General features: G+C 33.2%; 1 protein-coding gene across 4 annotated transcripts; it reads right to left on the bottom strand.

The window, feature by feature from the left end:
* Positions 1–1,571: 1,571 nt before the first annotated feature.
* On the bottom strand, positions 1,572–23,668 carry LOC110669566 (zinc finger CCCH domain-containing protein 37-like). 4 transcript variants are annotated; one of them, XM_058130051.1, is made up of 12 exons: positions 23,357–23,668; positions 20,009–20,202; positions 17,199–17,255; positions 17,029–17,103; positions 16,875–16,943; positions 16,564–16,785; positions 9,502–9,539; positions 9,357–9,403; positions 9,052–9,179; positions 3,018–3,071; positions 2,603–2,740; positions 1,572–1,876 (listed from the first exon to the last, which is right to left on the bottom strand). In XM_058130051.1, exons 1-12 carry the CDS (start codon positions 23,520–23,522, stop codon positions 1,718–1,720), a joined length of 1,347 nt encoding a protein of 448 aa, XP_057986034.1. In that variant the 5' UTR covers positions 23,523–23,668; the 3' UTR covers positions 1,572–1,717. The 4 variants fall into 4 exon arrangements, with proteins under 4 accessions (XP_057986034.1, XP_057986035.1, XP_057986036.1 ...); XM_058130052.1 differs by having other exon boundaries at positions 16,875–16,937; XM_058130053.1 differs by having other exon boundaries at positions 20,009–20,255; positions 23,357–23,505.
* Positions 23,669–24,180: the final 512 nt, after the last annotated feature.

The raw sequence follows: 24,180 nt of genomic DNA, 5'->3' as shown, positions 1-24,180 counted from the left end.
AACCAAAGACCTAAGGACTCATCGGGTATTATAAAAAAGAATGATTATGACTCGATGAGGGATATTTTGGTCAATTCACTTTAAGAGTTGATTTTTGACCAAAATGTCAATTAAAGTAAATGAAAATGAAATATTGAATTATGGAGAAATTTTGAGGAAAATTAAGTGTAAATGTAAAAAGAAATAAAAGAAATAAAAATTTAAGTTTAATTACCTTTATGACACAATTAAAATTTTAGGACTAATGGGCTTTGGACAACTCAATTAAAATTAATTAAATAAATCAAAATTTGGAAAAATATATAAAGGAAACAAACTCCCCCCCCCCCCCCCCCAGCCCCCATTTGCGCCACCCTCACTCTCTTTTTCCCCCTCTCTTCTTCTTCATTCTTTCAGCATTGATTCCCTTTCCAAGCTTTTGATTTCTTTGAATTTCCTCATAAATCCCATAACCCACTATAAGAAAACTTGATATTTAGTTTTTGGTAAGAGATTGAAACAAGAAAAAAAAAACAAGAAATTGGAAGAGAATTGAAGATTGAAGTTGGTCACTACACAATGGATTCAGAGGTCTCTTCTTGGCTGCGTGCTTGCAAGACGTCGACTGAAGAAAGGCTTGGGAGAGCAAGAACAAGTTGATGAAGAAGGTTCCAACGGAGCATACATCGATTTGGGTTAGGAAACCTCACCTTTCTTTTCAATTTAGGAATTCTACAATTTAGGGATTATTATTTTAGGGGGTATTAGGCCTGACTAGATCTTCTTAGGCTAATTAGGCATGCTGACATGAAGTTGTTGTTAAGTTTAATGGCTAGTTTTGATGACAGGGTAGAATTAAATTGAATGCTATAGGTTGGAGTGAAATATTTAAAAAAAAATGTAGAATTATAAAAGTTATCAAATGTTGATGTCTTTTCCGCAATTTTTTCATTCTCTTATAAATAAATAAATAAATAAATAAAGCTCACTTTAAAAACTAGTTTAAACATATATAACTAAGAATTTATACTTTCGTTTTTCTGAATTAAATATTGAAAACCTAAGATAATGCCGTACTTTGCATTATTTATAAATTTATTTTTTGTCGAACGTCTCAAAGTAATTAGAAATTAATATCAACCATCATGATTTCACGGGGACATTAAGTGAAACAGCTTTATAAGCCGGACGAAAACATTCAACCAGGCCCAGTCGTGGCCAACTCCAGTTTAGAATCGGCTCGAACTCAACAGTGTAGAGGCCCTCCCGATCAAATTTTGGTTCAAGTTTTTACTACTTCAACTCAACTCAATTTAATTCAATTTTAATTAAATTCAATGGATCATGTTATTAATTTTTCAATTTTTTTAAAATGAATAAAAAATTCAAATTTGTCCAAAACCAAATTGGTCAATTCCGATCTGATTTAATTCCAATTCCAGTCAACTACGATTGTAATCAATTTCAGTTTGATTTTGGTCCGGTTCAAGAGCAGAACTGATCACTGGCCGATACAACCCTTGTGGGAAGATTGCAAGATTATATTTAAGCAAAAAACTAAAACTCAAGATATTCAACCTACTTAAAACAAATTAGAATACAAACAACAATTTCTCCGGCTTTCATTTCATCGACTACACCGATTAGGCATACATGACCTGAACATTATTCTGCTAAATCCAGTATGAAATTTAATAAAATTTTTCAAAATAAAATAAAGGCACCACTGCTACTGTTCTTAGAGAGTTCCAGCTACAGCCCCATTCAAATCAACACCAGCAGATGTGGATGTTCCTTGTGATGCTGCAATAGCCGTGAGGGGTGGGTGGTCAAATTTGCATGTTGCACCGAATTTGCATGTGCCAGTTGTCATGTAAAATGGGCAGTGAACTGCACCCTGTTGGAAGTTATCACTCAATCTTTATATCTATAATTTCCATGCTATTGCATATACACGCATGAAAAGGAGCCAAAAGGAACAGTTTATCATCCGAAGCATTTGCAAAAATGTTAAAATTCTTATATTTTTAACAATTTGAGGAAGAAACTTAATCAGCACATGCAAATTAGTTAAATGGTTCACATGCTAAAATGATCCAAACAGGAAATTGAAGAAATTCTCGATAGTAGTGGTAAATAGAGAGTAAAATCTTTGCCAAAAAAAAAAAAAAAAAACCCTCCATTTCTTCAATTCATTTGTGTCATAAACACAAGCAAAATAGTTAAATGATTTGTATTCTAAAATGGTCCAAACAGGGCATTCCCAATTTCATATAGACATCATACGGTAACAGATCAGCAATAATTTTTCCACAAAGAAAAGCATTTATTCAACTCATTTGGGTTTACATCATTAAATCCCTAGTCACTCAAAAAAATTAAAAAAAAAAAATGAAAGAAACCACAAACTACCATGACGTAAGTTCTAATGTTTATGCCATATCAATGTGCATATTCTAAATTCACTTAGCTATGATAAAAAAATAAATAAATAAATAAACCACCTTAAATGAAATGGTTTTGATTATTTACACTGCCAGTATTCTCAGTGTGATTACACCTCGCTGAAAAACAATGGTCGTGTGTGTGTGTGAATTTCTAAGGGCACAGCACTAAATCATACCTCTCTCCTAGGTAATCCTGCAAGAGTGAGCTTAACGTTCTGTTCTTGAGCTTGCATTGCTATTACTGTAGACCTATCAATTGGGTGATGGAACTTGCATCTTTCCCCAAACTTACACTCGCCAGTCTTCATGTAGTACTAAAAATGGGAAAACAGTAGAAATAAAATACGTATCATTTGAGGATGTCCCGAATCAATGAAACAAGTTATCCCAACAAAATAATGAAATAAATCAGTATTAAAAAAGGAAAACAAAATTCCTGAACTTGCTACAACAGATACAAGAAAAACTGCCTCCAATGTAAATCTAAATAAAGTTTTACACAATATTTTGCAAAAGAGTCATCAACAAAATTCCCAAGTTCCAATAACAAAATGTGTTAAATGTAAAACGTGAACAAGGATAGAAGCACACATCACATTCTGTTTGTCCAGGTCGTTGAGGGTAGACAATGGGTCCCACTCCCAGCTGCAATAAGCAAACAAAAAAAAGCATGAATGCCAAAGCAAAATGATGAAATTTAGTTTGCATTAGTACCACAACGCCAAGAGAAACCTCGTGAGTATCATGGTGGTTTTTTTACTAAAAGCTGCATCCCTACCAAGTAACAAACAAATGAAAACAAGCCTTCAACAGAATTTGGGGAAGTAAAACATAAGCATCCAAATATTCAAGAACCAAATGTTAATGAGAAGAATCTCATTAAGTAAAAAACTGGTTCTGTAACATAAAACGATAAAGATAACGGTTTAGAATAACTCATGTTGAATGAATATCAATAGCTAACAAATTTGATGCATAAACTAAAAACCACACTTAGGTTGCAGAAAATATTTTCTTGAAAAACACTCTACTTTCTGTTATTTGCCACACATAGGAAAACTGATGTTCCAGATCGAAAGACAAACGAAGTCATTTTCTTCAAATTGATTCCTGTTCACAACCAGGAAGTCTTTTCCAGAATTCCACACTCTTTAAAGGGAAAAGAGCTTACAAGTGGACCACCAAAGGACATACCCACTTGCTCCAGCTTGATCTAGTCAAGGAAAATTAGACTTGGGATTATTTTAATTTAATTCTTAAGTATGAAATATACTTTTCCTTTTTTGTTGTTGTAGATTTTCTATTTATGGAATTTAGGGTTTCATCCTATTTAGGAATTTTTATTGTCATTAGAGATAGGCTTCATAACCAAAAAACCAAACCTTTACACATTTTTTCAATTTTAATCAATCATTTTGATTTTACAAAATTTAGCCTAGCCTTTTGATATTGTTAACAATCTTGGCCAATTTAGTGAGAACCAGAATATAAATATAAAGTATACAACGACCTTAATAGATTAAAAAATGATTTTTTATCTTTCCAATGTTTGAAGATACAAAATATTATTTTCTTAAACATTTTCGGTTCTAAAATAATTAATATTTTTATTTATCAATTACAAAAAAATGCATAATTAATTTTTCTTTTAAATAATATCTTAAAGTTAACATGTTATGACAAAGGGATGGGAAGAGCTAGATGAGTTGACTGGGCTGGTTAAGTTGACTCAAGTGGGCTGGTGGACTGAATGTAATAGACAGAGCAATATTCTGGTATTTTGTAGGGGTTAATATAAATAGAGGAAGAATAGTTGTAATTGGGCATTCTATAATCAACAACAAATGCAGAATTCTTCTCTCTCTTCTTCTCTAATTCTAATCTCATCCCTTTCTATTTCTCCTCACATTGTCTAATTCTCTTCTCACCTAGTCCCTTTCTACCTATCTCTCCCTATTTCTCTATTTCAGTAATTGTGCAGGTCTGATATATAACAAGTTGGTATCAGAGCTTGGTTCTGAGGTGCGATTGCTTCCAAACTTTCTTACTGAAGTCCCAGTTATAAGCAGATAAATGGGAGTCTCCTCAATTCCAAGTTTTCCCCTCTATTCTTCTTCTTCTGTTCTATCTTCTTTATATTCTTTCTTTTCTTTATCTTTCTTTCTCCTCTGCAAAATATTTTCTTTCTATTTATGTAATTTCTTCTCTATTCTTCCTTTTCAATTACTCTTCTTCCTTTCTCTGTAATTTTCTTCCACTTCCAGAATTAGTAACAAAAGTATCTCTTCTCTTTTCCGTTCTTTGATTCTTTTCTTTCTTTCAATCTCTTTTTTCAATTAATCTCATTCTTAGTTCATTCTAAGGGTTCCATTTCTCGGTTTCGGGTTCTGGTCCCTATTTCTTGAAGTTATTGAAATTCCAGATTGTACTAAAACCCTGTTCTTGAGCTTCTTGAAATTCCATATTAAAAAAAAGATCCTAGAATCTTTTATCAGTTGATTTTCTTTTACTATTTTCCTCAAATTTTCTTGGAAGTAAAATACAACCAGAGCATCAAACCATGGGAGTACAATCTTGGGAACAAAAGGATCTTAAGGGAGCGCTAGAAATTTTTGAAAAAAGAGTAATAGAACACTTAGAGGAGTTGTTGTATTAAAGATGGAAAAAATTTGGATAAATTGTTAGAAGAGCAAATAGAAAGTTGTAAGAAATTGTTTCAGGAGGCACAACCCAAAAGTCGACTTCAAGATATGGAGCTGAAATCCCAAATTCCAGAGGGTTTTGTGGAAAATGAAAAGAAAACAAAAAATGTTGCAGCCTTTACTGATGAAGATGCATTGGAATTGTGTCTTGCACAAGGAGGGAAAACATTACAAGATCTAAAGCAGGATTTTCTTCCTTATATGTCTAATATAAGTGAGGTTTCTGAGGATAAAAATGATGAAGATGTAGAAGACAGCAACCATGGAATTGAAGTTTTTTGGGGTGATGACGGAATTGGGAAAGAACCAGCAGAGTGTGGCTAAGGAGGAGACTGTCTCTCTTGATCACAAGATTCAGGGGAATGGAGATGTGAAGAAGTCGATTCAAAAGTGGAGATGTGAAGAAGTCATTTCAAAAAGGAGCAAAAATTTCCAATTCATGAAGATTCTATTCAGCAGAGTTTTGAGAATGATGCTAATGATGCAAATGATGAAAATACTCAGGGTTTTGAGAATGGTAACATTTCTGAAGCTTTCCCAAATCCAAGTTTTCAAGAACTGGAGCTTGGAAAAATTTCAGAAGCTGGCCATGTAAATTCAAGCAACTTGGTTCAGCATGGCCATGATCTTACAATTCTTATGGGCAAAGCATCAAAGATTGATGAAGACGAAGAAGCTACTGATTTACTAAATACAACACTAGCTGCGAGTGATCTTGATTTGATAGATATATTGGATAACCAACTCATCTTAAGAGAAAAACATATGAAGAGGGTGTTGTATCTAGGGAAAGAGATTAGGTTTTACTCTGTTTATGGAAATATTACTGCAGAAGAAGATGTGGAAGTTTATGAAGAGGATAGAGGTGGAAAGGAGATTTGGAGTTTTGGGAATAATATACTAGAGTTGAGGTCAAGTAGGCATATAATACTCAAAAAGAATGAAATTGAAATGTGGAAAAGGCAGAAGAAGAAAATCCAATTTTGTCAATGGCAGATTTCTGCATTGAAAATATTGTGGAAATGCCAACAACGATGACAATAATTGCTATCTTCCCAATTTTTCTCTTCAAAGCCTACAGATTCAACAAACATGTAAGGGTTAGCTTCTTGTATTCATTCTTGGAAATAAGAACGATTTCAAGGGGTGGGGAATTTTATGACAAAGGGATGGGATGAGCTAGATGAGTTGACTGGGCTGGTTAAGTTGACTTAGGTGGGCTGGTGGACTGAATGTCATAGACAAGGCAATATTCCGGTATTTTATAGTGTTAATATAAATAGGGGAAGAATAGTTGTAATTGGGCATTCTATAATCAATAACAAACACATAATTCTTCTCTCTCTTCTTCTCTAATTCTAGTCTCATCCCTTTCTATTTCTCTTCTCACCCAGTCTAATTCTCTTCTCACCTAGTCCCTTTCTATCTCTCTCTCCCTATTTCTCTATTTCAGTAATTGTGCAGGTCTGATATGTAACACAACATTGCAAAAACAGTAAAAGAACACCTTTTCTTTTTTGCCAATTGAAATATCTATATAGGCATTAAACATACATTTCATTTCTCCCCGCTAAATTAACCAAAATCGTTATCAAAATTGTAAGACTAGGCAAAACTGGAAGAAATTAAAAGGAACGACTAAAATTGAAAAAAGGCGCACAGGTTTGGATTTTTTTCTTTTTTAATCACTAAGCCTTATTCCAATCCTTTTTAGTATTTACAATATTGGTTTAGAGTCATCTTAGTTTGGGATTCCTAATCTAGTATTAGAATCAATTACTAAATTTCTATAAATACCTAAGTAATTTATCTTTTGAGTATGGAATTTTGAGTATTTAATTTGAAAGGTTTGATCCTACTCTCGTTTCTCTTCCTCTTTCTTTTTTTCCTTCTTTCCCACTACTACTGTTGCCACAAACAGCCCCAGCAATCTCTGATTTCCTTTCTTTTCTCACTTTAACAAGCTCTAAATCAATTATCAAATTGAACACCAATCCTACCAATTGTTTGAGAATATTGGTTGGCTAGTACCTCAACCTGTCCTTCATCACAGTCACATTAGCCATCACCAGTCCATCATGAGTCCATAACCGCTGCCATTGGTCGTCAGCAATGGCCAAATTTTCTCTCCTATTCAACTACAATGGAAAAATACTTCTGACAGATTGAACACACACACACACACACACACCCCGCTGCCATTGGTCGTCAGCAATGGCCAAAATTTACCCTATAAAATTTACATATTTTTTAGGAGCAATTTTCTCTCCTATTCAACTACAATGGAAAAGTACTTCCGATAGCTTGAACACACACACACACACACACACACATACATATTATACTGCAAACAAAAACCATATAATCTTTCTACCTGATTTCATTGTTACAACAAAACAACAAAAAATAATTCTATTTTCTTTTTGGGTTAAATAAACAGAAACCAAAAAGCTCTCAAAGACAAGAATATTTATTGCAAGGGAACTGTCATCCTTAAGTTCACACCAAACAGGATCTCCTAACCATATTAACCTCACGCATGGCTACTTTTCTTACTAAAATGTGAGAATGCATGCTAAGAATACCCTTTTTACTGTAATCATTATTCATGAACTTTTAGCTAAATGGCCCCTCCAACATCGCCTGACCTTCTCCCCCCACTGCAACCATTTGCTACAAATAAAAAGACATGGTTCTTATTACCATTGTTCCACATAAATTCACCTGCATCCTCACATGCACAATGCATACTGCAATGCACGCATGGTTTTAAATTGTAGCCACTGCCACATTCACGATCACGGTCGTGAATAACGAAAACAGGCCTGTAACGGCCATAACGTAACGTTAACGGTTTGTCACTATGCAAATTTTTTTAAAAAATTTGCAAATTTTATGAAATGGTAAAATATTCAAAATATAATTAAAACTAAGATATACAACTAAATAATAAGCATAAATATATCAAATAAAGACATTAGATCCACCATTCTTATACATCATTAGTATTAATCAATTTAAAACCAAAATAACTAAGAAAATAGTAAATAACTAAAGTCACTATGTCTAGGAGATTCTTGATCATCTTGACTTTGATCCTAGAGCTGGGATGGGATTGGGAGCTTCGATCATTAGCTTATGTTGTAAACTTACTTCCTATGTAATTAGGTTATTTAACTTACTATGTAATTAGGTTGTAAACTTACTATTTAATTTAGAAAATCAATTTCAAGAGTTAATTTTATAATTATTTATTTTTTTCAATATTATCTTGCTAAAGCATAAATCTATACTTAGCAAACATTATTCAAGTATAAAACTTTATTTGATATTATTTTTTAATTATTTATGTATTTACCTAAAAATGATTCAAAAATAGCTAAAAATTATGGGGGGGGGGGGGGGGGGGGGGGACCAACACACCCTTAAATAAATTTGAAAAGAAATGAATGATTTCACTTGAGTTAGTTGGGGAGAAAATTGAGAGAAAATGACTTAGTTGCCTAGAGAGAATGAAAAGGTGTTAAAATGAATGAACCAAGATAGATTTTTGCCCAAAAACAAAGGTTCCCTCTACTGCATTTCCTATGAAAGAGGTGAAAAAAAAAAAAAAAAAAAAAAAAAAAAAAACCAAAGAATTCTTGGTTGGAAAAGTAACGGCCATTACAACCGTTACATAACGGTCGGTAAAGGCCATTACCGTTATCTTTAAATAACGGTCGTAACAGCCTCTACAATTACAAATTTAAAAATCCGTTAAATAACGGTAATGGTAGCTCAAAAAAACCTTTAAATAACGGCAGTTGTAACTTAACGGCCATTATTTAAAACCATAATTGCACACATACATTTACACAAGTAGCATGATTGTTCCAAAGAAACAGAACCAACTGAAAAAGGTATATGCTTGATATCTCATTTACCGTTGAATAAGCCAATCTAGGGTCCACAGTTTGATAAATAGAGGCAGCAGGAATGACTCCAAAGTTCAGATTAGCTGCAAGAGTGGCTACAATGGAATGCCCCATAGCAGCAGCAGGTGGGCTGATTGCTGCAATAATAATAATAATAATAATAATAATAATAATAAAATGTTGTAAAAATCAAACTATGGGAAGAAGAGGAAGGAAAACATAAGCAATTAAATTTGAAGCATAAGAGTTAAAGATGAATACTAAAGATATTAGAATCCAACAATCTCAAACTAAAATCACCAAAATGTGCATACCATTCCTATCGGGATGATTATAGCGACAAGTGGCACCATACTTGCAACTGATTGCAAAAGTAAATAAATATATAAATAACAGCACTCTTTGGTCATTTCAATTAGTTTATAATAAAAATTTCTGCATTAATAGGCAAATTCACACCTGCCAGTTTTCAGGTAGAACGGACAATCCAGTTCACCCTATAACAATTAAAGGATCAGTTAATCAATAAAATTTGAGATTAAGACATATTGCAGCCAATATAATAAATGAAAGAAAACGAATGAGTAAACCAGCAATATAAAGGAGAAGAAGTTCCATTGACACAAACACAACCCCAAAAAAAAAAAAAAAAAAAGAAGGGAGGGAGAATAACCATTGAATACATAAAGCAACAAAGAAAATTTCTCATTGTAAAATAAGAAAATTTAAGAATTTTATTCTTTAGAAATTTTATTCTTATTATGTCTATTATTTAGGAATTTTATTATTTCCTAATTAATTTTGGTTTAATTTAGTATTCCTACAACTCAACTAAGCCTTTTTCCCAAAAATTTTGGGTCGGCTATATGGATTCGCTTTCTCCACTCTAAACGATTTTGGGTTAAATCCTCATAAATGTGTAATATTTCTAGGTCATGTTGTACTACTCTCCTCCAAGTCAATTTAGGTCTACCCCTTTTTTTCTTTCTATCCTCTAACCTAATGTGCTCTACTTCTCTAACTGGAGCCTCTGTATGTCTACGCTTCACATGACCAAACCACCTCAATCTCCCTTCTCTCAACTTATCTTCAATTGGCACCACTCCTACCTTTTCTCTAATACTCTCATTACGGACTTTATCTAGTCTAGTATGGCCACTCATCCACCTTAACATTCTCATCTCTGCAACTCTTTATCTTAGACGCATACGACTCTTTTAGTGCCCAATACTCACTACCATATAACATAGCTGGTCGTATGACTGTACGGTAAAATTTTCCTTTCAACTTATTGGGAATCTTACAATCACATAAAACTCTCGTGGCACGTCTCCACTTCAACCATCCGGCTTTAATCCTATGACTATCATCCTCCTCACATCCCCCCATCTACTTGAAGGACTGAGCCTAGATATTTAAAGTGATTACTTTGGGACAGTACCACTCCATTCAAACTAACTCCTTCCCTATCACCAGTTTGGCCTTCACTGAACTTACAATGCATGTATTTTGTCTTCGTTCTACTTAACTTAAAACCCTTTGACTCTAGAGTACTTCTCCAAAGTTATAGCTTTCTATTGACTCCTTCTCGTGTCTCATCTATCAGAACAATATCATCCGCAAACATCATGCACCAAAGAATACTCTCTTATATATGTTTCGTCAATTCATCTAAAACTAATTTTAAAAGGTAAGGGCTTATGACTGATCCTTGGTGTAATCCAATTGAGATCGGAAAATCTCGTGTCCCCTCCCACTGTGCGCACAATAGTAGTTGCTCCTTCATACATATCTTTCAACACTTGTATGTATCTAATAGATACCCTCTTTTGTTCTAACACATTCCATGAGACATCTCTTGGGATTCCTAATTCTATAAATAAGAACTAGGATTTCTATTGTTATTGGATAAACTTTGTTATGACAATTCTATGAGATCAATAATATCTTGAGAATTAATTCTCTCTTCAAGGATTGGTCCTAGATTTCTCCAAATTTTTTATTCTTTTTTATTTGTTCTACATCAATTTTGGCATTAGAGTCTAAACTCAATCCAAATTTTCATAAGCTTCCACAAACTTTCAGTCCTTCCACTATACCCTCAATATTTCCCTCTACTATCCAAAATTTTTTGCCTTGTTTACTGTTTTTTTAAAAAAAAAAAAAAAAAAAAAAAAAAAAAAAAAAAGAAAGAAAACTTTGAGAAATAGCACAACCCAGCAATGCACTTCCACCCCTAACCATACACCACCATCCGGCCATCAAACCCAAGCACCGCCACCATCAATCCATCAACAACATCCAAACGACCCTTCCGATGCCTATTCGATCACCTGCAACTTCCCAGAAAAGATTTGACTGAGTCAGATCTTGATCTGAATCTAGACCTGCAAGTTTTCCAAATTTCTCTAGTATCTGACCCTTCCCAACCCTTCTCCAATCGCTGATCTACCCATCTTTGTTGTTGGAACAGTTGTACGACTTCCTAGTTGCAAAAATCCATTAGATCAAGTCAAGGAATTTGTTAGATTTTTTTTTCGATGAAAATGACTCCTAAATTGCTGAAATTTCAATTTCCTTTAATAAGGTAAGCTTCCTTAATTTGAAACCATAATGTGGACTGAAAGAATACAAGATGATATTGATGATTTTAAGGTACAAGATGAGTTATGGGATACCAAATTCAAAGAATATAAGATGAAATTAATAATTATTATAAACAACTTGATGAAGTGTATTATTTGATTGATTTGTATAGAGGTCCTAACTATGCTCCTTCCTATTTGATGAGTATTAAGATATACAAATAATTTTACAATATAGGGAGAAAGCACTTGAAGAATGTAAGAATGAATACCATGTTCAACAAACTCATCAACAAGTTAAAGATAAAGAAGTTGAAGAGTTTAAAGCATGGAAAGAAATGCATATAAAAGACCACCTTCTAGAGCTCTCTTCAAGTAACACAAAATCTGTTCGAAAGCCTCCCAATGGACAACGGTGGGAAAGGTCATAAACTGATTTGCTATACTAACAAAGAATGCAATATCTAGACGAGTCATTGTAAGATAATTTAACTTACCAATCAATCTCCTATACCTCTCAGGATCTTCAAAGCACCACACTATCCCCTACTATTAGTTGTAAGATTAGGAATCTTCAGTGTGCTATAAGACTTAGCATCTAATTTTCTTATTTTTGTGAATAAATCAAGAAAATATTTCCTCTGACACAAGAAAATACCTTCTTAAATCTTCTAACTTCAATGCCCGAAAAGTACTTTCAAGGTCCCAAATCCTTTGTCTAAAATTGCGGTTGAAGGAATGATTTAAGAGATGAAATGCCTACAAGTCACTCCCAGTGATGAAAATATCATCCACATGCACTACTAACACGATTAGGCCAATGTTAGAATTCATATAAATCATTGAATGATCACACTTACTATTTTGCATGCCAAACTTTTGTATCGCCTCATTAAATCTTCCAAACCAAGCCCGAGGACTTTGTTTCAAGCCATAAAAAGATTTCTAAAGCCTACAAACCTTTTCCAACTACCCCTGAGCAACAAAACCAAGTCGTTACTCCATATAAACTTCCTTTTGAAGATTACCATAAAGGAAAGCACTTTTGATATCTAGTTGATGTAAACGCTAGTCATATGTGGCTGCCAAAGAAATAAACAATCGAACAAAAGCAAGCTTGGCAATAGGAGAAAGGCGTCAGAATAATTAACTCCATAAGACCGAGTATAATTAATCGAGCAACAGACCCATCTGGATTCATTTTTACTGTGAAAACCCCATTAGCTTTCTTATCTCGTGGTATAGGCACCAATTCCCAGGTACCATTAGTATCCAAAGCTACCATCTCCTCTTCTATTGCAACATGCCAGCCAAGTTTGAGACAAAGCCTCAACAATAGTTTTAGGAATGGAAATAGAGTTAATGAAGTAACAAAACATGAGAAAAAAGTAGACGATTGATTATAAGAGACAAAAAAGGAGATAGGATAAATACATGTACGCTTACCTTAGCAAATAGCAATGGGAAGATCTAGCTCACATTAAAGATCAGTGAGATGGACTGGATCTTCTGACGAAGAAGCCGGTCGAGGATCTAAGTCAAGAGTATCTACTCTCGTGAAATATTCATGAACAAATAGGGAAAGAATAAGCAACACAGCTGGTGGAGCTAGAGGATTCTGAGGACTGGAAAACTGTTGGATAGGACTGGACAACTGTTGGACAATGTAAACCAAAAGATCATCTTCCTCCCCTGATTTTCATAAATAAATATCCGAGGAAGACACACTTAAGAGATTTGAGATTTAATTTAGTGATCTATGGACGAACATCTCGCACAAAACAAGTACTACCAAATATATGGGGTTTAACAGAAAATAAAGATTTTGTGGGAAAGAAAAGGGTATAAGGAATTTCACCATTGAGAACAGAAGAGGGCATACGATTGATCAAAAAGCAATTTGTAGAAACTGCGTCAGCCCAAAAACATTTAGGTATCTTCATTTGAAAAAGAAGTGCTCTAACTAGCTCAAGAAGATGTCGATAAGTAGCAAAACTTTGATAGCAAATGAGTTGAGCCTAAAGCTAACATACTAAAATTAATTTATAATGGATTATATTTATTAAGGTAATATTACTTTAATATATAAATGTTGAACTTAATATTACTATATTAATATTAATTTATAAACATTAATTATATAAAATAAATTTAATATTTATCGAATAGTGTGTAATATAATATAAATTGAATATTTACTAAATACTATTTAGGATGAACAGTGTAACCGTTGGCCCAATGTAGTCAAAAGAGCAAAAAGCGCTCGCTAAAGGGCACAGGCGCAGCGAAAAATAGGAAACCACTTTTATAAATGCTAAGTGATGCGCGTTTATTAAAGCAAGGGCTTTTTACGCTTAAAGCACAACACGCAAAAACAAAAGGCACAAAGCACAGAAAGCCACAACTTCAAGGCCAACATTGGAAGATGTTGAGAAAGGTTTTGATCAAAATGGATCTTATTTTGGAGATGAGTATGAAAGTGTTGAAGACTTTAATTGAAAATCTACTGAAGATCTCCAGGTTATGACCATGAATTGGAATGTTAAAGACTTTTAGATGTTTGATGATTTCTTAGGGGTTTAAATTTTATATAGATGATTGTATTTACTTTGCACATTATATTATTAGTTAATTTTTTTATAAAAAATTGCACTTCCTTCAATGAAGCTATCACATTTTTGTGCTTTACGCTTTAAGCGATGGGGTAATGCATCACTTTAAGTGTCTTATACTTTTAACTATCTTGGTTCGATCCTAGTTCAACCACATTTGAATCTTAAACTCTTAACCCTTTGCATTCACCAGTTCTCAAACTAGGCTAGGTTTAAAAACCATAGTGTCTAGAGAAGGGATTTTTGAGGAACATGAACTGTATAAGGCAAACAAAGAAAGAGGCCCCTTTTATATTGGCAACAGCAGTTACAAGCATTATGGCAGTGTTATCAAAGGCGAGGCGAGGCGAGGCGCCCCTCTGTCGCCTCAACTGGAACGCCTAGCTGGGCTTTGGAGAGGCGACGCCTCAGGCCGGCGAGGCGAGAGGCGACACCTCATCAAAGCAACAGTAAGTTTTTTTTTTTTTTTAAATGAAAAAACTAATAAACCTACCACTCACCTGATGCCAACAAAAGAGCCGCACCATGAAGACAGCAACCCCACTCTCTTCCTCGACCTCACGCTCGCAACAGAGACAGAACAGGACTAACAGGTACGCCCTCTCTCTCTCTTATCTTCTTCTTCTTCTTCTTCTTTCCTCTCTGATCTCTCTCTCTCACGTCTTCTTCTTTCCTATCTCCGATCTCTCTCTCTCACGTCGTCGTCTTCTTCTTTCCTCTCTCCGATCTCTCTCTCTCTAACGTCTTTTTCTCCTTGGCTTTCTCCCTCTCCACTTATTATGCTTTCCCTGTTGCGTAGACCACCTGTTTTTTCTTTTTTTTTTTCCCTCTCCTCTCCTTCTTTCAGCAATCCCTTTTTTATTTTTGTCCCCCTCCCCTCCTTATTATTAATTAGTTATTAGTAATTATTTATTTATTTGTTGTTAATTTAATTATTTTATTTTTTTATTCTTGTTAATTAATTATTTAAATTTTATGAGTATTGCTAAATTGATTATTTTACTTTGTATTCTTATTTAATTAGTTGATTAATTAACATGGGTATTGTTAATTTGTTGGTAATTAGTTTAATTTTTATTTGTTATTCTTGTTAATTTGATTAGTTTCACTTTTTGCCTTGTTAATTAGACATTAGTTGTTAATTAATTATTTATTTTATATAGGTATTATTAATTTATTATTAATTTGATTTTTTTACTTTTTATTATTTTTAATTAATTGTTTAATTTATATGGGTATTATTAATTTGTTATTAATTAGTTTACCTTTTACTTGTTATTCTTATTAATTAGTTTTAGTTTGATTAAATTTGCTTTTTTCTTGTTAACTATATATTAGTTGTTTATTTTATATGGGTATTATTAATTTATTGTTAATTTGATTATTTTCTTTTTGTTCTTGCTAAGTAATTGTGTAATTTATATGGACATTATTAATTTGTTGTTAATTAGTTTACTTTTACTTCTTATTATTGTTAATTATTTTTTTTCTTTTTAATACGCTTTTTTACTTATCAACTATTTAAAAGTATATATATATATATATATATATATATATATATATATATATATATAATTTAAGCAATTAAGGTTATGGCGCCTTGCTTCAAAAAGGCCCTCGCCTCGTCTCTCGCCTAAGGCCATAGAATACTCTATCGCCTTAGTGTCGCCTTTCGCCTTAACACTGCATTATGGTATTGGTAACAGCATTATAACTGCCATCATGTAACAATAATGGCCATTATTCTTTGAATAGACTACTTTGCGTGTGCATTTCGAGAAGAATACTAATGACTAGGATTTAGATTATATATATATATATATATATATATATAGAGAGAGAGAGAGAGAGAGAGAGAGAGAGAGAGAGAAGCACCTAAAGGGTTTTTTATGTGAATTCCTGTTTAGGAGGTAATGATAGAGAACTCAAAAGGATTGTGAAAACAACATTCCAACTCGAAAAAACACAATTTAAAACAAAGCAACAAAATTGTTTATTGGAATTTCTGTTTACAGGCTCAAACTTCTTTTACATATTACTTATTGTTAAAATAGTTGCATTTCGATGCTTATCCTACTTCAACTTTTTGTTTCCTTTTTTCTTTCTATAATTGCTTTATTTTTTGCTATTGCTTTTAAGGATACTTCACATCCTCACATTGCCCTATGACCATGTCACCCTATGACTATGTCACCTTAACTTTTTTTTTTTTTTAATAGTTATTTGAGAAAAAGTGAAGCTCATCCGAATTTATTTCAAAATAAAACAAAAAACAAGGACACCTGAAGCTCATTTGATCTAAGCATTTGATAAAATTACATTACCGGTCTGATTGGAAGTCCTTTGGAATTATGAAATGAGGCTGGGTCAAACGAGATGGAATTAACCACACTGACATGTCCAGCTCCAGTTACTTCATCCATCTTGACTGCTGATTCAGTCTGCACAGCATTACCATTTTCTTGTCCCAATAGGATCTGGATATCTTTCGGATGATGAAATTTGCATGTTACTCCAAACTTGCATTTCCCAGTCTTCATATAGAACTGTTTAAACACCATTAATTGCAAGATGACCACATTAATTACAAGACTTGATTATATGGCCTCCAAAACAGAAAGGAGATTCATCTTACTGCACATTGTAGTTCAGAAGGCCTCTCTGGTAAGGCAGAAACATCGGTGTTTTCCAAACCATCCTGAAACTACAATAAAGCATGTTACTTTAAAACTAATTGGGAAGAACCCATGGAACAGGTGTTCGCGAAAATTTATGATAATAATACATACCAAAGCCAATTTATCTTTTGGATGATTAAACTTGCATTTCGAACCATACTTGCATCTTTGAGTCTTTAGAAAGTACTTAAAGATGATTGAACAATAATAAATCAGACTTAAAGCCCAAAAATTTGTTTAATGAAATGAGAAAAAGAGCAATATCTTGAAATGCTACTTACAGGACAATCAGGCTGACCTAGTCTCTCAGGAAGGGATTCAATGGTAGCAATGGGGACCTAAAAAGATAAAAAGAAAAGAAAGAAAGATATAGGTCATAACAAGGCAACAGCTATGGGTACTCAACATTTGGATCACCTGCAAAGTGGGTGGGTAACAATTTCAAACTGAAGCAGTAACCAGTCAGTTGATTTTATCAATTTATTTAATCAGTTTTCTCAGTTCATGGCACACTCACAAAATGAAGAAAAAGGTCTCTCTCTCTCTCTCTCTCTCTCTCTCTCTCTCTCTCTCTCTCTCTATATATATATATATATATATATATGGAAGTTTCTAAGAGAGTAATGTAGAAGTAAAGAGTCAAGTGAAAGTACAAAACAAGTAACTGAAGGAATTTTTTAAAAGATACATTTACAGAGAAACAGAAAAGCAATTAAAAACTGTTTTTCAAACCAAAGAATAAAAGAAACCATGAAGAAAAATTAAGGCAGTAGAAATGGCATGATCAAAATTTTAACTTTGTTCCCTAGCATTTAAACTATCATTAGACCACATGAAGGAGCATCAATCAATGAATTAGTTCTCATAAGATATATTTGTTCAGACAACCAACCAATTAATGCATTATAAAACCAATCAGATTAATCAACAATCTTTTTTATTTGGATTTTTTGTGTTTCATTTCGGATTTTTGGTTTCAAGAATTTGTATGCAAAAGCAAGGATATTTATAGCCAGCTCAATGACTGTTAAGAGGAAACATGACCCAGAGTTTCAGAAACATAATTATTCAAACATAAAAATACTCAAGAAATCAAATATTTTACACAATGTGAAACTACGAGAAACCGAGAATTGGTACACAAATTCTTGGCTTGGTAAATGACTGAATATTTAATGAGATTGAAGTTTCGCAGCAGATTAATTTGGATCAGAGGTTTTGAAGGACCTCGAACAAAATTTATAAAGTTATAAAAAATTGAACTTATCAGAAAAGGTCATTTGGAAGCTGGGTACCCAGCACACACCATCTGCCTGGGATTAAGGAACAGGTATCTTTCAGCATTCTTGGATTGAGAGGTTCAGAAAAAGAAAAACCCTATATAAATCTCCTTTAGAAAGATTATTGGGACTTGGCAAGCAATGCTTGATGTCAGCACTACATTGCTTTGTTGCCTAATAAGAAATTTATGGAAGTTTTAAGTTGTCAATTTTGTGCTTATATGAGCTAACATGTGTAACACCTGGCATGTTTGACATATTGAGGAGATTTTTGTAATGTCTAGTGCATGAATTATAAGTAGGATCTTCCCAATATCTCCACAAGGTAATAACAAACTGTACAAACTAACTGCTTTTACTTCCAGGGATTATAGGTAGGATGATCCCGATGTCTCCACAAAGTACTAATGAACTGCACAAGCTAACTGTTTATGCTTCAAAACTTTACAGACTAATGGTATTTATAAAAATTGATAATAACAACTATACTCTTGGATGTAGCACAAGTTGAGCAAAGACATGATTAAATGAATGACAATAAATATGCCTCAAATATCTTTATCAAACACGCTACCTGCCTACCTCTTTCTACTGTTCAGGCAAATGATACTGTCAACCTCTTTTAATAGAAAATATAGCCAATAACATAATTTCGAAAGGTTTAGTGACCTAAAACGGCTTGAACTTTACTGAATCTGCAATTAAGTTCCGTACTTCCAATATAGGAAAATTTAGCCTGTACTTTAATCTTTGAGTTTAATAATGGCCAAGCACCCAAAACCATTTACTTCATGTCAAAAAGACTTACAAAGAGAGGGGGGGAAAAATTAAGCACCATTGTTTATAGATTTGGTGGTCTATAATAAACATACTGAGAAATTGATTTTACATATAAATTATAATTGAATCAATTTTCAAGGCCTGGTGACAATTGATCACATAACTAAAGTGCAAGGCTATAATTGGTATTTCTATAGTACAAGTGATAACTGCAAATTAAGTAGTTAAGGACTAACACAAGTTTACTAATTAAGTCGACACAAGCATAGTGCTCTTGACAAGGACAGAAAGTATTGGACCGAGGACACTTGTGAAAAATGAAATATGTAATATTTCTAGCATTTTTCTTAATTATACATGTATACTATATTACAGAAATATCAAATTCAGATAGTTTAAAGTGTCACATACACACACCCACAAACACTAACCTTTCAGTTTTCAATAACAGAAGTTCCTACAAACCCCAGCAGAAATGGCAAAACCTTGATACAGGATAGATTAAGTTAAAACAATTTTTGGTTACATGTTTGCAATATACTCCTTAGTTAACAGAAAAATGAGAAAAGAGATGAAAAACAATACCATTATTACCTAATACCAACTAAAACATTTAAATGAAACTTCACAGGTAAAATAAAGTATATAGGCGAAAATAATATAATATTCTTCCCAAAGCACTAGGGAACCTTTTAAAGGTACATATAGAGCATGCTCTAGTGGAATAGTGTGATAACCACGTTTATACAAAAGCTTATAGCATATAAAGAAAAGTCAAACAAGGGAATGGAAAAGTATGAAAGTTGTTATTAAGATGCAAATTTTTTGAAAACACGGACAAACTAAATGCATTTTTTAGGTAACAATTTTATGTTTATTCATTACCTTAATTAAATGTTTATTCATTAAGCTTAAGCTAATAGTACTCATATATAGAATTTTGGAGGTCAAAGTATTACATAAATAGATTTTTATATTTGCATACTTTATAAGATATAATAATCATAACAAAGATAACAATAAATGGTCACCTCTGTCCAATTTGGGATTCCACCCTCAGGAACCCAAATAGGATGGTCAAACTTGCAGCTATCTCCAAATTTACAGGTTCTTGTGAGCATATAGTAGGCACAGTCCTTCTCTCCTGGCCTCTGTGGATACATAGGCAAATTGCTTGCGCTCTCGAATCTAGAACGCTTCGCTAAAGATTTGGTAGAATACCAAGCTTCACTTTGCCCAGTAGTGTATGGACACCCAAAATAGTCAGATGATGGAGCACTATATAAATAGTAATGAAGTATACACCAAAAAAAAAAAAAAGAAGAAGAAGAAGAACAAGACAAAGAAGAAAAGAAACATACAGTTATTATATAACGATGCTTAAAAAGGTAATTTTGGACTAAGAACATACATTAACAAAATAATATAGAGTGTATTCTATAGCACCTTTATATTAAAATAAATATGGATAAAATATTATATAGCTTTTAAGTTTAAATATTTTTTTTACACAAATATGTGTGTGAATGAACTACATTGTCAATTTGATGTATAAGAAACATCAACACAAAGACAACTTCACTTATTTTGGACAGAAACATCTTATAGTATTTATGAATTATAGATGAAGTTAAAAATTTTAGTCGTCTTATTTATTGACTAAACTGCAATATATTACTTTTAACCAAGGTATAACTATGCCAAATAATGCATTCACAATGAGCAAGCACATGAACCAGTACATATTGGTCATGTTAGGTTCACACTTGTATATATAGTGCATGCCCAATTGTCTCTTGTGTAATGCAGTCAACCAAGTAAATTTAGCTACTTATGATAATTACAATTATTATATTAAAAAAGAGGAAAAATCTTGTAAACTTATGCAGCCCAATACATTTGAACAACAATAACAATTAAGCCTTAATCCCAAACTAGTTGGAGTCAGCTATATGAATCCTTCTTTGCCATTCAACTCCATTAGACACCAGATCCGCATCAATATCCAAAACTTCTAAATCCTTTGATACTACTTTCCTCCATTTCATCTGAGGCCTCCCCCTTCCCCTTCTCACTTCTTGCTATACTAACTTATCACACTTCCATACTGGGACATTTGAATATCTGTGTTGTATATGAACAAACCATCTTAAAAGACCCTCTCATTTTATCTCCAATATGTGTTACATGCATTCTCTAGTGAATGTGGTCATTCCTAATCCCATCCATTATCATGTTACCAAACATCCATTTTAACATTCGCATTTCTGCCACACTCATCTTGCGGGTATGTTGTACCATAGATGGCTAGATGTCTAACATTCACTCCCACACAACATAGCTACTCTGACCACAGTACAACCCAGTATGTTAGAATAGAAAATTAAAATAAATAATTAATAGTGTAGGAGGATTCCAACTCCAATGCCAGACTCCATGAAAATCGATTTACTGGTTCTAGAGTAATTTCAGATGAGGCACAAAAGAAAATTCTCAGTCTTTCAGAAACAGACAAGATGGCCTTATATACTCTTAGAACTCCCAGCTCATAACTTAAATTGATAAGTTAAGACCTATAACTAAACATAAACTAATAGCTAAATACCACATTTAATGACACAAATTGAAAAACTAGCTCAAATGAATTTGACTAACATATTCTAGACTCCTTATAGATTACATTTGGTAACTGAACTGATACTCTTAAATCACAAAACAAAACCTCACGCCTATAGATACAACTATGATTAATTAAGTTCTCATCCTTTGTTGTCATAGAAATAAAATAATTATCCAAATTTCAAAGTCCTTGAATCTGGCCTTTCCTAACATATTAAGCAGCTATATCACTCTCCCTTAAGTTGGAAAAACTCTATCAAATTATTATGGATTGGATTAGCAAAATATCCACATTCACAAATACCATCAGCATTTGAAGAAAAAGAATCATGTTAGCTTCTTTGTTTGATAAAGGATCGATAATCATGATAGTTCAGTATCTCAATATTGCCACTAAATTCAATACTTCAATATTGCCACTAAATCTATTTGGAATAACCAAAATACAGTAGTTACATTACATCAAGTTTGCATTGGAACTTCAAGAAATATCTTTGCCTCATTCTTAACATTCTTGAGCAAGTAAATAGCATAAATTTTGATTACCACTCCCCTGCTTTTCATCATTCAAATTTCTCAAGAATTCAACAAAGTCCTGGTAATCCTTTCATTTTCAAACCAGAGGCTCACTCAAAGAGGTTGTTAGAGCAATCAGGACAGTAAATATTCTCTTTTTGGCAAGTAAGCCTTTCTCAAGGGTCTCCAAAACTGCAAGTTACCATTAGTGATGAGGATGATCGCACTCTAAAACTGATAACCTTGCTCTCACACCAAAATTGACGTAAACCAGGAATTTAGGACAGAACTACAACAAAAGTTGAAAAAGTTTGGAAGGAGTACAAGTCCTTCAAAGGACCTCAAAAGATCTAATCCTCGAAATTAGCACATTGGTTCTGGAATAATGTCGTGGTTTCAAATAGAGCTCAATGGCAAAAATGGCTCCACAAAACCAACCCCAACTAGTTTGGGATTAAGGATTTTTTTTTTTCTTTTTCCGGAATAATGTCAAAAGAAATAGCATAAAACTGAATTAATCACTCCATCTCTCAAATCCATACAAGACGCCTCCTATAGACTCCAAAAGCACTAGCAGAACCTAGACTGATAATGCAAGCATTGGAACTAAACATTGAGTGATTACTGCATGCCATGGTTAGTGATTCAAATCCAAAATATAAATAAATAAAATATCTTGACTTTCATATCCTATAGGCTCCTCATAGACCGCAAATATGAGTTATAAGGTATTTGAATACACTTACAATTGCATCACAAAACAAAACCTCAATCCTATAAATACAACTTTGAGTAGGCAAGCCTACAAGTCCCGTTAAGCCATAAATGAAAAAACTATCCAAGTTCCAAGTCCTTGAATGTGGAATTTCTTCATGTATTATGAACCTACATCATCGTCAATCTGGCTAGATCATTGTTATTTATAGGCTACGCTTTCAGGACAATTCAAGGATCATGATTTTGGTAGCTATGCGCTGAGAGTAATGCTTTAATCTGATAAAATTAGTTGGTTAATAATCTAGTTACACTACTATGAATATATACCATAACCAGAAAGCAAAGTGTATTTGACAAAAGCTTTGTGAGAATTGAAGTATTAACATTTTGACAAATTGAAGTCTTAGCAATCACGGGAAAAAACCTAAAATCTGAGATATGATATCTAATTAGAAGAAGACAGAACTAAAACAAAGCAACCAAACAGGAAGTGATAGAAAGGTAATAAAAAAAGAGAAGAAGGCAACCTTCATTAGAACGCTTGATGCCGGCGAGGAGGGGTTCAACGGCAGTAGAAACATCGACACCGGGCGGTGGAGTCCATGGCGCCAAATGCGAAGCGGTGGAGGCAGCTGCAGAAGTAATGCCTCTGTCGGCCGAATACCTGAGGATTTCGCTTTGGGTCAGATACATTGAGGAGGTGACCAAGTACTTAGAAGGATCCGAATCCGAAGATGCTTCCAAGTACAGGCCCAACGCCGTGTCAGGTAAGTATGAGTCAGTAAGGGAACGAGGGATGTGGGCGTTGGTGGCTGATGATTGTGGGGCCTCTGCGTGAACGACAGCAGCAAAGTTTATTTGCCGTATCAAGCCCCACAGGCTTACAAAATTTTATTTTTATTTAACTATTCGGAATTGGCATCGTGTAATTAAAATTATAATATTTTTTTTGAAATTGTAATAAAATTGTAATGTACTTTTAATTATATTACATATTTTATTTATGTAATAAAATGATAATCGGTAATATAATTAATTATAATTACGTGTTTTGAATATAAATCATGATTATTTGTTTTGAATTTTTTATTTATTATCAATACTATCACTGTCACCACTATTCGATCACTATTATTACTATTATTAATATTCCTACTTTATCATTACTATCATTACCATAACAACTACTGCCACTACCATTACAATCACCATTATCATTTTATTACCACCATCGCAATTACTATCACTTGACAGTTATTTTCACTACTAATTCATTTGTATTATATAGGTATTTTAAGGTAATTTTTATTGATTTCACTTGTATTTTGTTAGTTAATTACATATTTTTAAT

Source organism: Hevea brasiliensis, chromosome 11, assembly GCF_030052815.1.
Source record: "Hevea brasiliensis isolate MT/VB/25A 57/8 chromosome 11, ASM3005281v1, whole genome shotgun sequence".
NCBI lineage: Eukaryota > Viridiplantae > Streptophyta > Magnoliopsida > Malpighiales > Euphorbiaceae > Hevea > Hevea brasiliensis.
Note: the sequence above shows the minus strand (reverse complement) of the source record. Positions and strands in the feature narration are given on the sequence as shown.